At 34.9% G+C, this 13275-nt stretch overlaps 1 protein-coding gene across 1 annotated transcript in view; it reads right to left on the reverse strand.

The window, feature by feature from the left end:
• LOC306862773 (calcium-binding protein 8-like) overlaps window positions 1–7621 on the reverse strand; it is a gene marked incomplete at its 5' end in the record, with an annotated part of 33511 nt that extends 25890 nt beyond the window's left edge. The window contains 2 exons of the mRNA XM_079405754.1: window positions 2983–3104; window positions 7500–7621. Of these exons, the coding sequence (XP_079261880.1) occupies window positions 2983–3104; window positions 7500–7621 (244 nt within the window). The remainder of the gene's footprint in view (window positions 1–2982; window positions 3105–7499) is intronic.
• Between the last annotated feature and the right edge of the window lie 5654 nt (window positions 7622–13275).

Here is a 13275-nt window from a genome sequence, read left to right on the forward strand (position 1 = left end):
CAGAGAAACAAGACAAAATAGAAATGCAAAACAGTTAGTAAACACAAATAACTCAATTGACATTCATAATTCAAGTGGAATGTGCATGTCATCGGTAAGCATTAGGCGGTATGTATTATATAACGCTGGCTTTTCTCAGCAGTAACACAGTGTACTATCACACAAACAGCAGAAATACTAAATGCAGCTCGTTCTGTTTTCAAAGCCGTGTATTTAGTGCGCTGTGACTGAACGTTTATCCACCATTTCAAAGGGCATCAGTGCCGATTTTTCAGTTCAGCTTGGGTTAAGCAACCCACACCAAGTCGCAAGCGGCAACAACCAAAATAACACACATATCTCGTATCGTTTCTGAGGTGTATTACACTTTTTTGCCATCTTAAAACCCACCTTGGTGTTATTTTTGGATAAAGAGGCAGAGGTGTCTGTGCCGTGTAATATGCTGAACTGAGCGCTTCCTGCATTTCACAAAGCCTGAATGTTTTTTGCATTCCTTTAAATAAAATATCTTTAACCCTCATGTTCTGTTGGCATCGGAAAGACCTTATTGGCCTTTTATTAATAGCTCATAACATACTTTACCTTAAAGACTCAGGTTGATACTTTAGATATTTGAAGACTTTTCTTAATCTTGTGAAAAATTATTATAAACAAAAATTGATAATATACTTGAAATGGGCCCCCTAATTTTTTTTTTTATATATTTGGTGTCTAAAAATGCTAATAAAATAAAATATAAAATAAAATAAAATTTTTGTTGGGGTCAAATTGAAATAAAAAAAGACATTACTATAGGCCTAATAAGGGTGTGTTTAAACTTGTAGTTCAGTTCCAAAAAATAAAATATTACAATTAGTCCTGGTTCACCCAGCATTCACATTGTCATTTATAACAAAGAACATTTTAAAGATAGAAAACAAATGGCATAATGATAATAAGGTCACAACCTAATTTGGAAGCTTTTCTGACGTATGTTTTGCAATGGAACTTAGCGAACATCTAAAACAGTGATGTGCTTTGGGCTAAATGCGCTCAATGTATGTGCATATGGTGGTATTTATGGTGGTTGAACCGCACCAGAGTTTTTTTTTGGATGTTGACTGAGACCACCTGACAAAGTGGGTCTTGGTTGGCTTGTCTGGTGCTCTCCAAGGTTCAAATGGCAGCATTTACATTTATTCAAATGAACCGCAATAATTAAACAATCACACCAGAGTTCCTTCAGAGTTCAAGTGTGAACACACCCAAAATAACAATGACCTTTCTGAAACTGCATAATAAAAAAGGGATTTAAGCAAAGGAATTAAGTGCTATAGGTTAAATCATTTTAAAAACTACTATTTTACTCTTGTTATTTAAAAAGATAAAGCATTGGGTGGCCCTGGAACCTTAAGCATAAAAGAACAAAAAGTCAATCTCATTAGAACATGTGGGTTAATTCCTGGGTTGAAACCAAATCCTCTCCACATGCCCCGTTTCCTAGAAGCCTCTTTGTCTTGACTTAATGCTATTTTAGCTTCTTTTTATGTCTTACATGTGACTTTTTTACCAGCTTTAGACAAATATCCAAAGGCTTATAACAAGGCAACTAGATTTCATTCAATATGAGTTAATTGAATTGATAAGTTGATTCAGTCAGTGGTTCATTATTTAAGAAGGTCCTCTTTATCTCTCTCAAGAGTTTTTCTTTCTGCAAAGACAGACCTCTTCTGAACTGCTACTCTATCTTTTTATCCCTCATTTCATGAATATGCAAACCATAGAACCTCCCACTGTGACCAGCCCTCGGTTCCTAGTTCCTGTCAAAACAATCATTTTCAAAGGAGGTGCTGCAATCTTTAATTCCATCTGAGAGTTTCACAGTTCAAACATCTCTTCAAATCAAGCACTGTATTCACAACACTCTCTAACCCACCAGTCAGACCATCGATTTTCTTCTTGTGTGCCCTAAGGCCCTAAGACATTCCAGATGAGGAAAGTGAGATTTCCAGTTGCAATGGACTGTAGTGGGGCAGTGACTGTAATGGGTTTATAATGTTTATCACATTGAAGGCATAAGCGTATAAACCCTGAGGTTCCTTTGGTTGCTGTTATTAAGTACCACTGAATGACCATGTTAAAAACAGTGAGGATGAAGAAATTTACCAAAAAATGCTACATTTTTATCATGTAGTCAACTTCTTCCAAACCAATTTGCAGATATTTTTCTGTGGAATTTCTTCATACAAATTAATTAAAATTATAAAAAAAAAAAAGAAATTGTTCATAGTGACCAGGGGCAATTATATTCCAACTTTTCTGTCATATGTTTGCGTGAGGAGCAACCAAAATTTAAGTTATAATCTTCCCCTCTGCTGAAGCTATGAAATCTCATTTACATTCACATTCAATTTCAAAACGTGCCAGATGCCTTGTGCCAGATATGACATAACTGTTTCCAAAATGGCATTTGGTTCTTTCATGTGTCATAACCAAAATTCATGCTTGATTTGAGGACAGCATAGAATTATATTTTTACAAAAGAACCAACATTTTGGTGTGTTACACAAAACTTTTTTTTTTTTTGTAAACTTGACAAACGTGGTCACATTTTATGGAACTTCTAAAAATGTTTTATGTGTTTAATAAAAACAAATAGCAGGTTTGGAGCAAAATGAGGAAGAGGAATAAAAAAAATAAAAAAAATAAATAAAATAAAATAAAATAAAATAAAATAAAATAAAATAAAATAAAATAAAATAAAATAAAATAAAATAAAATAAAATAAAATAAAATAAAATTAAATAAAATAAAATAAAATAAAATAAAATTAAATAAAATTAAATAAAATTAAATTAAATTAAATTAAATTAAATTAATCTGCATTTTCATTTCCGGGGCAAACAATACTTTAAATCAAAACATATATTCTTTAAACTTACAGACATTTTGCACTGAGACAAATAGCAGTCATCCAAACAAAACACACACATACTCACTCACCGCCAAGCTCCTCTGTGGAGATGTTGGCAAGCTGTTCTTCACTGGTTTCGGAGAGAGAGGTGCTCAGGTAGTTGTCTGTGTAGAGCAGCCCTGCTTTCACATGGTGAAAAGGCATCTTCACCCTTCAAAGGAACAACAAACAACTGAGATGAATCGATGAACAAGCAACCACTGTGCCTGCAGCTTCACCGAAGCCTCCAAAAGTGAGTAATGATCTCATGTCTGTTGCTGAAAGTAAGTGACTAGACATAGAAAGAAGGATGGAGCACAGGCAAACAGGTTCTTCAGGTGCATAAATTTACAACTGTGAGTGTGTTCAATCGAATTAATTTTGTAAGGATACCGTTCAAATACATAAATGCCCACATGTACAAACACAGATAAATCCACAGCAGGACATACACACCCACTCATCTTGCTCCTGTTGGTCATATGGGATTGTAAGAGACTGGCAGGGTTGGAATAAATGTACCACATTTATTCTCCAAAAATACATGTACAGCTCATGCGACCAGAATGCTACTTGGGGCAAAGAAAAAAGATGAAAATGTGACAAAACTCTTGTCACTCTGATTTATATGAGCTCACTGGAGCATTTGGTTTTAAATTTCTCTTTCTGTCACTACTGTCAAGACTCTAGTCAAAGGTCTTGAGCGATTTCTCCAGATTCAATAGGGATTTAACAAATACTTTAAACTAATAAATAAATAGAAAGATTATGATTTTAGAACTACACACACACACACACACACAATTTCTTTATGTATTTATGCAGTAAGTCGCTTATGCTTACCGAGGCTGCATTTATTTGATCAAAAATACATTAAAAACATAATACTGTGAACTATTATTACAATATGAAATACATGTAATTTACTCCTGTGATAGCAAAGCTGAATTTTCAGCATTATTATGGCATTCTCGAGTGTCACATGATGTTTCAGAAATTATTCTAGTATGCTGATTTGATACTCAGTTGTTATCAACTAGATAAGACTCAGGTCTTATTATTATCAATGTTAAAAACAGTCTTTGATGGCAACATTTTTTTATGAATTCTGTGATGAATAGAACGTTCAAAAGAACAATATTTATTTCAAACAGAATCTAGTAATGTTTAGTGATGTAGTAAGTAGTAATGTTTTTTTGTCACTTCTGATCAATTAGAAATTGTAATACTATTTCACAATATCACTGTTTTTACTCTATTTTAGGCACATACTGTAAATGCCTTAGTGAGCAGAGATGTAATTTGAAATTTCAAAATCATATTGTTTCCAAACTTTTTACAAGTACTGCATATATTTTGATGATAAAAAAAGTTGAGCCCTGATTTACATCAATAATTGTATAAAAGTGTTTTTTTTCCCACTTCAAATATATATAAATAATGTTAATGATTTTTAATAAATATATTTGTACTACGTATGACCCCCACTGTGAATGTTTGTCTGAGGGCTTATTCTTTCAATTGATTTTTTTTCACTGTGAGCACAACAGGGCTTTTATTTAGTAAAACAATGACAGTGTCAAGGTAGATAAGTTGCTGTATAAAGTAGTGGCACAATTGTTGATGGATTGAAATGGGGAATCCTTGATTAATTCTACTCAGAGACACAAAGCCTCTGTTGAGAGAGTTTTATGTGAATTAAGGGGAAATTACGAGGAGGTGACAGAGGGAGTGAAGCAGCTAATTTGTGGTGATGCTCACCAAGGACGATCCCTAGCTGTACAACAGGGCTTTGTGATACTGTAATTACCATAGATATTAACAAAGGCTTTAGCTGAAGGCAGCTTTGGGTGCAGTTTGATTGATACTGGGCTCAGCTAAGGGCAGCTACACATGAATATTTCAAAGAGCCATTGATAAGTCGGTTGGTTCACTTTTGGATATCAAAATTATAATGTAAAATTTTTGGGATCAGTAATTAATAGTTTTATTCAGCAAGGATGCATTAAATTAATCAAAATTGACACTGTTGCAAAAAATAAATAAATAAATAAAAATTCAAATAAATGGTGTTCTTTTGAACTTTCTATTCATCAAAAAATCCTGAAAAATGTAGTTTCCACAAAAATGTTAAGCACTGTTCTTATTATGTTTTCAACATTAATACGAAGAAGATATAATACGTGAACATTTGAAAATGTAGTGAATGCATTCAATTTTAAAATATATTAACATAAAAATTTGGCTTTGTCACCACAGGAATAAATTCCATTTTAAAATATATTAAAATACAAAATTAATTAATTCTACTAATAATTCTATAATGAATTCTAATAATAATTCACAATAGTACTGTTATACTGTAATTTTGATCAATATAATGCAGCCATGGAGAACATAAGAGCAAAAAAAAAAAAATCAAAAACATCAAAAAAAAAAACAACAACTTTTGAACAGTACTGTACATGAAGCTCATTATAAATAAAAAATATAATTTAACACAATGCATTTAAAATAGTCAACACAAGGTCATTTGAAACACATCAGTTCAAGCAGTTCCATTTTTTATTTGCTAAAAGACATGCAAATTACAAATAACCAGGGCCAAATTGTACTGTATGTTGTTGCTTTGGTAACGGATCCTGAAGTACATTATGCTGAGGTTGCCAGAGTAACCTTGACAAACATTCTATTTCAAAGCCTGCATATCCTAATCTGGCCCATATCTAATTCACAGGCAGTGTGTGGATGCTGATGTGAATAGATATTGAGAGAAATTGCTGTCACATTAAGCCCTTAGTGCGTCAGGGAGCGTTTATTTAATAGATGAAAAAATAAATGATATAGAGAAAGAGCGAGGGATTGAAAGGATGTTGGCATGATAAATAACATATGATGCTATATTAATGGATTCTTCCCAGACATCCTTTAGCCGGTCTGACTCATGGGATCTCATGGGACCAACACATCGTCCGGTACCGGAAAAGGTGTGAGGCTCTTACACGTTGTGTGTAGCAGGTGCTATCTTGGCTTTTTGGTTTTGCACATCTGATCCTGGCTCTGATCCAGGACCTTTTAAAGAGGGTTCACAAGCATTTGGGTTACAGACGCCGCACCTACATGTTAGCCAGTTCATTAAAGACTGCAAACAGAAACACATAATGAGCCACAACAACATGGATGCACCTTCACAAGGTCAGCTGCTGCATCCTTAAAGCAATAGAAGAGATTCAGCCTAACAAAGGGTACCAAATAAGACATCTCAGGGACTCAAAATCACTCAAATGGCATCTGAGACAGAATTATGTGACCTTCACAAGGTGACTGAAAATGCAGATTGAAGCTGATTTTAACTGAAATACAAAAACTGAATGTTTAGTCCACAAATAATGCCAGGCTTCAAATGTTAATCTTATGAATGGTCTTTAAAAAGATGAGGAAAGAGATAGAGAAGCCGTAAAAGATCTGACATTGTGAGTGAAGTTGCATCAGAGAAATGTCAGAGCTGCTCCAGGGACCCTTTGCATGCTGTGAAGCACTTAACACTGAGTGTCACATCAAAAAATACAGTTTAACCCTTCCACCATGGTTTAAATATCACATTTTTTCAACATAAAACGTGCATGTGAAGTTTAGGGCTGAAACACCAGCTTCAAGAGATTATAAAGATAAACTAAATCAAACCAAGAAGCATATTTAGAATGACAACTGCATGACAATTATGGCACATCATGCACTGTTTAAAAGTGGAAATGTGCAGTTGTTACCTGTTTGCTCTTTCGGTAACACTTTATTTTTAAGGACCTATTCTGGCTATTAACTAGTTGCTTATTAGCATGCATTTTACTAGCATATTGACTGTTTATTAGTACTTATAAAGCACATATTAATTCCTTATTCTGCATGACCTTTTTTAGATCCCTTAATCCTACTCCACACCTAAACTTAACAACTACCTTACTATTAACAAGCAGCAAATTAGGAGTTTATTGAGGCAGAATATTTGTTCCCTTTTCTAAAGTGTTGTCCGCTCTGTTCAGCCCATTAAAATGAAATCTTTTAATGAAATCGAATGTAGTCTTGTTAAACCAGTCAAGATATATTTGCTTTGAATAAATGCACTAAATCATTTGTTACATGAAGCATATGTTTACTTGCCAAAACACTAAAAATGAGACTTGTATACTTTTCAAATAAATAAACAAATGCAATGTTATCAACTCAATCACCAGTCTTCAACAGATATCAAATATTACAGCTCAAAAAGCTACAGGTTTGTTTCTTGCTTGTTTGGTCCCTGTGAAAGCTAAAAATCAAGCAGCAGTCCCTGACACTCAATTATGATTCAAAGACACCGGAGATGAACCGAGCTCTCTCACACAGTGCCAAACCATCTGCACAGAAAACTTCACTCCCCTCAGTAACAGCTAAACTGCCTCTGGTAATGAAGAACAAAACAAAGGGGTGTTTCGTCCCCCTTTTTAAGTCATTAAAGCAATTTTTACAATTCTTCCACTCTGTTAACCTACGAACAACATGCAGTGAACGCAAGACGCCCCGCCGATACCTCCACGGATCGCAGTCAGCGGGCTCTGAGTGACTCTGGACGCACAGCTCCGTTTCCTCTTCTCCGTTAGTTGGACACGGACCGGACAAAGGCAATTCTAAACCATTCTTTGCCGGTCCCATTATCGTTTATTAAAGTATCGGTAGTTTAGAAGAAAATATCTATTAGAGCACTGATGTCCCAGCAAAATCGAGCGAAATTCCTGCCGCTTGTGTTTCCACGGACAGCCCAGGAGAAGAGCTCGGAGTGCGGACTTGTAGCCTACAGTCCCCTCGCCCCTGGAGACTGGAGTGACAAGCCATAACTCACTCGGGCCATGCATCACTAGTCCTTCAAATATCACCTTGCTCTTACCGTGAATGAACGCCTCCGGTCACCAATACTATTTAAACAGGTTTAGCACCACTGGGTGGCATTTTATTGTAAATATTTTACGGTCAAAATTTTAATGTAGATGTTAATTAGATTAGGTTTAATCTGCAAGCATTATGTATAAGACAATGTACAGTTAGCCTATTATTGTGACCTGGTACAGCGCTTAATTAGCTATTCCTAAATATTGTATTGATATTTCGTGATTGACCAGAAAGCTGTGTAGCCTAATGAAGTTTTATATTTAGCCTACTGCCAAAAAAGCAAACTAAGATTGAAGTGAATTGTCCAAATTTGCATGATTAGACTATTCATTACCAGACTAACTTTTTTTGATGTAGAATTCCTTAGAAGAAAATGCCACTCGATAAAGATCGTGTTGTGAATATCCATCTGTTTATTGCACCCTATTCCTTTCACAACAGGTGCCATATAACCCCATTTTTACTCGCCTTCTTTATACCTGCATATCGGCATTGTAAAGACATCCTATGAAATCCACTCACCTCCTCAAAGACTCTGTTTCTTAATTCTCAAAGTCTCAGGGCGTTTATATAAAGCCAGTGTTGTGAAATTTTCTCAGTTGGAGTTATGGTTGTCGTTGGTCGTATGTTGAACAGACTAATTCAGGAGAAAAACAATGACATTTTCAGTTGCCCCAGTTATCTCCTCTCGGTCCCGTTGGCATGTGACAGCCCCATTGCCACCGCAGCAGATTTTTTGAAGATCCATCAGGTGAAATGCTCGTTCCAAAAGCCACTGTCGTATTTTTTAAAGTTCAACCATTTAACAGATTTGTTCCTAAATGCCCCAGTCTCGCGCTCGCCTCGTGCGTAACAGGCGTTCTCCGCCGCGCGCCCAAGGGTGTGTTGCATTTAAAGTCCTTGCCGAATGCACCCGGGCAGATTTATAGCGTCTTAAAAATGGAGTCCCCCTTCACTTCTGTGTTTCTTGCCGAAACACGCGGAAAAAAAACTAATATTTTCTGTCGCAATAAATCTATTGTGCTGATAACGTCTGAGATGGGCGCGCTGCCCTGCAGCCATTGAACGGCTGAGTGGTACAGCCGATCTACTCCAAAATATTTCCCTCCTTCAGAGATCTGGCAGGTGTGTCAGAGAGAGTGGTGTAGGGTGGAGTTAAAAATAGATCAGTAATGTATCACTATTAGCAGACAGAGACAAAATGCACACATTTTTGCTGTTCATATACTGAGGTTAATAATTTGAGGGAAAGAACGCATAGATGAGTGTCGTTTTTGCTTCTTTGACTCTATGTCTGTGAATTTTGTTATTTTTGCAAATTTGGTATATTATTCCAATATTTATTAGGTATAAGTTGTAATGTTGACAAATTTTGTGACCAGTTTGTGACCATTTTACCTTCATCAAAATGATCACACATTTCAAACCACATTTTAATTTGAACGTCTTACCATAAAATGTATAACTGAAGATACTAAGAGTCTTACAAATCAGGTTACATCACTCCTAAATCTATACATTGCTGTGTGAAAGCTGGAGGAACATGTTCAACATGTTCTTGCACCGCTTATGTATAAATGACATGGAGAGTAGACTACTTTACTCATAGTATCCAATTTTTATCATAATCATTCAGAGATGATAGTTCAGAACTAGAGTCCATAACTGTTTGAAAAGTACAGGGCAGCCAACGCCCTGCAATATCGTATAATAAGTTGCTTTGGTTGAAAAATGGCAGTTCTTCTGCTAAATGGCAGTTCAGAAACAAAAAAAAATGTCAAAACGATGACATTGACCATTGTGCGGTTCATTAGGGACTCATATATGTTCTACCTGTTGAACACTAGATGAGGTCTAGATGACAGCGGGTGCCTGTCAGACACAAACTACCTCAAAGACTGATTTCAGTATTAAAGATACATTAGCAAATTGAGAATTTTATGCTGTTTTCCTTCTTTCAAAAGTGGCAGAATTACATCATTATCCTTCTTTTATTCTCAATAGTCTGGGGCTGCATTGCCCAAAGATGTAATGTTCATGCATTTTCAATTATGGTGTATTCTTACTAATTAAAAATAAGATCATTAAACAGTCTCAAAGGGTAAATATGCACTGCCTAATAGTTTGTAACAAAAAAGGAAAAGATAACAGAAGTGTGAATGAACGTCAATGATAATTATTTGAGTTGTTTTCTCATTTGAAGTTTATTTGAAATAAATTTGGTCCTCTGAGAACCTATAAAGGAAGCGACACAAATGCATTAAATATTTAGCTTTTATCTGTTTAATTAGCAACTGAAGCCATGTTGGCATGAAGAAATTAGTTTACCAGCAGCTTCACAAATGACCTTGAGATGGCATCGAAATGCTTGCTGCTATTCTGCAGAGCAGAAATGATAAACCTACAGTCTTCAAACAAATGTTGACTACAACGTTCTTAAAAATAAAGGTTCTAAATTGGCATTGATGGTTCCATGAGGAACCTTGAATATTTATGGTACCTTTAAATTGCATTAGAGAGGAAAAAGTTGAAGAAGTGCTGCACAAAGCAAGATGTAACATAAGGATGCTGTCATTACCTCATAGATCAGATATAATTCAATTCATCCAGGCTTCATTAAAATGCTTCAAGGCCTTTGGAATGGAAATTAGCCCTCCTAAAAATGTGATAAATCTGCAAGTCATATATTCAGTTCTTCTTTCTGCATTATATAAACTTAATCTTCAACCCCTGAGCAGCAATATAGTAAACAAAAATTACATAGACATTATACAAATTCAACAGTGTCTACTGTGTGCTCCTGTTTAATTAGATCAGAATGAGATCCTATCAGTACAAAAGATGAATGGAAGATTTTACATGAAGCCAGATATTACAAATGAATGCAACAAAAATGTTAATCATAAATTTTGATTTAAAATGAAAAGATCATTTCTTTAATTATCATTTTTAAACAAGAAGACAGTTATCTTAACAAATACACCATTTCTCTTTTCTTAATCCATCTCTGCAAGTAAAGTCGAGCACCAAAAATGATACAGCGCATAAAAACAATATTTGCTATGGAGCCCTTTTAATCTTGTGAAAGTGGGTCTTGTTACTTAATAAAAATGACACAAGCTCACTGCAAAAGATAAAGTGACAACATTTAAGAGATCTCTAGAGATTTTCAGGAATCGTGGGAGAATAACAAAAAGACCTTCAAGGAGGTGAAACTATTTTTCCTTCTACAGATAGCTAAAATCATCATTTCGTATTTGTGGGCAAGTATAAAACTGTTTTCTGTTTCTATTGACATTTAATATTATAGAATATATTTCATTTATATTTCATAATTACATTTCATTTTTTCATGTGCCAGTATGTGCCAACATGTTTAAAACAAATAGGCAAATTTTTATTCAAATACAAAATTAATTATAATTGATAATTACATTTATTTTATTTAATTTACACTATGTACAACATTTTTGAATTCTCCACTGTTAATTACTGCTCTTTGTAACTTAGCAGATCTAAAGCAATTTAAAGCTATTGCATAAGTCTCTTTGGAGCAATCTTGTTGTTGCAGGTCAGCATCTCTACTATTCATGAACTGTCAGTTCTAGGTTTGCCATCATACTACACCAAATAAACATGATGTAACATGTTCAGTGTTTTAAAAGCAACAAGAGAAATGTTATGTGATCTATGAATCTCTCAACAATTGCTATAATGGAGCAGATAGGAGGCCTATCAGAGGACATATGCTGACTTTATGGATACAGACATGTTCACTCCATGCTTTGCACAGCTTTTATTCACCATACAATCCCCTTGACAGGAAAGCGAACGAAGCATGATGTCGATTGTGAATTTCATACATTGACAAACTGAGCTCTTATTTGAAATTTGTTCTTAAGTTTATGCAATCCTGACTGCATAGCATTCCTGCATACTTGAACTACATGTAACCCTGTTTATTTATTTATTTATTTTTGCTTTGTTTGTATTTTAGAAACTGGGCCAGGGTCCAAATGTTACTTTTGGGGGCATTAAAAGGAAGATGGCTTCGATTTTTGGTAAAATATACAGAAAGTCATTGCACATTAGAGCCCTATACAACCCCCTTGACAACTTCTCTTCACTCGCAAACCAACTGTGAAGTCCCCTCTCCTCTTGTTACTACTCCACTCATGATCACCACCAACATCCATCTGTTTATTTACTTTTACTGCCATCACTGAAATGAATTTGCCTGGATTCAGCACAGAAGAAAGTCTGCTGAGCCTTTGCCCTTGAGCCAGAAAATTCAATTGACTTGCTTCAACACATATACATGTTGAATAAATGAATTATGTATCAAATGACTAATAAAGTGCGGCAGGGCTGGCTAAGGGTTAAAAAAAGCAAACCAACAAATACATAAATTGCTAAATATAGTCATCAGGGAAATTAATAATTCTAAGATGAAAGTTTCTGTTCCCAAGGAACAGAATATTTATCCTTACACAAGCAACTTTCTAGGGATAAAGATGAAAGAAAACCACAGGTAACAAAATGGAGCTCTAAGTGAACATTTGGGAGGATCATGTTTGTTCATCTTATCATGTCAGTCACAACGCAAGGGAATATAAACAACCACTTACCTCACTGCCATGACAATTCTACTGTAATCCCACCATGCACCATCACCACATTTTTCCGATCACTTCTATTTCTAAAAGTGCCAAAATAACTTTTCACTGTTTTTCATCACTCTAGGTAAACTCACAATTTAGAGAAAAAAAGACAGATTTGTGAGAATTGAGACAAGCTTGGAATAAAATATAAGAAAAAAAATATGACAAATTTATAGTTCAGACTGGGTCCCACTGAAGTCCACTACGTGGAGAAAAATCCTGGAATGGTTTCCTCAAAAACCGTCATTTCTTTTCGACTGAAGAAAGAAAGACATGAACATCTTGGATGACATGAGGGAGAGTAAATGATCAAAAAATTTCTATTCTGGAAATGAACTAATCCTTCAATGGTGAAGGTATTCACAGACTCTTTCTGCAGGCTACATCGTTACATAGGTACCAACACTGGTTTTATATCAAAATTGTATACTGTGTGAGTAGGTATTCCTTTTTAATATTTACGTTGCAATTGTTAAAAAGTCCCAATTTGCATACTTATGCAATATTCTAAGATTTTTTTTTTTTTTTTTTTTTTTTTGTATAAATAGCGTGAGTGGTGTGTTTGGACTAAAAATTACCCCCCTTAAATTGTGCATTTGGAATACCCGGATGATGCACTTAACGTCTTACTTAAAAAAAATTAAGCATTGAATGCTGTTCATTTCATGCACTCATCTGTTGCAAAGCAACAGTCTTTATGAGTGAGTCATTAAATCGTTCACTCAACCAATTCATTTAAAACATTAATTCATTCAGGAA

The sequence above is a fragment of the Barbus barbus genome (assembly GCF_936440315.1).
Source record: "Barbus barbus genome assembly, chromosome: 43".
Classification (NCBI taxonomy): Eukaryota; Metazoa; Chordata; class Actinopteri; order Cypriniformes; family Cyprinidae; genus Barbus; species Barbus barbus.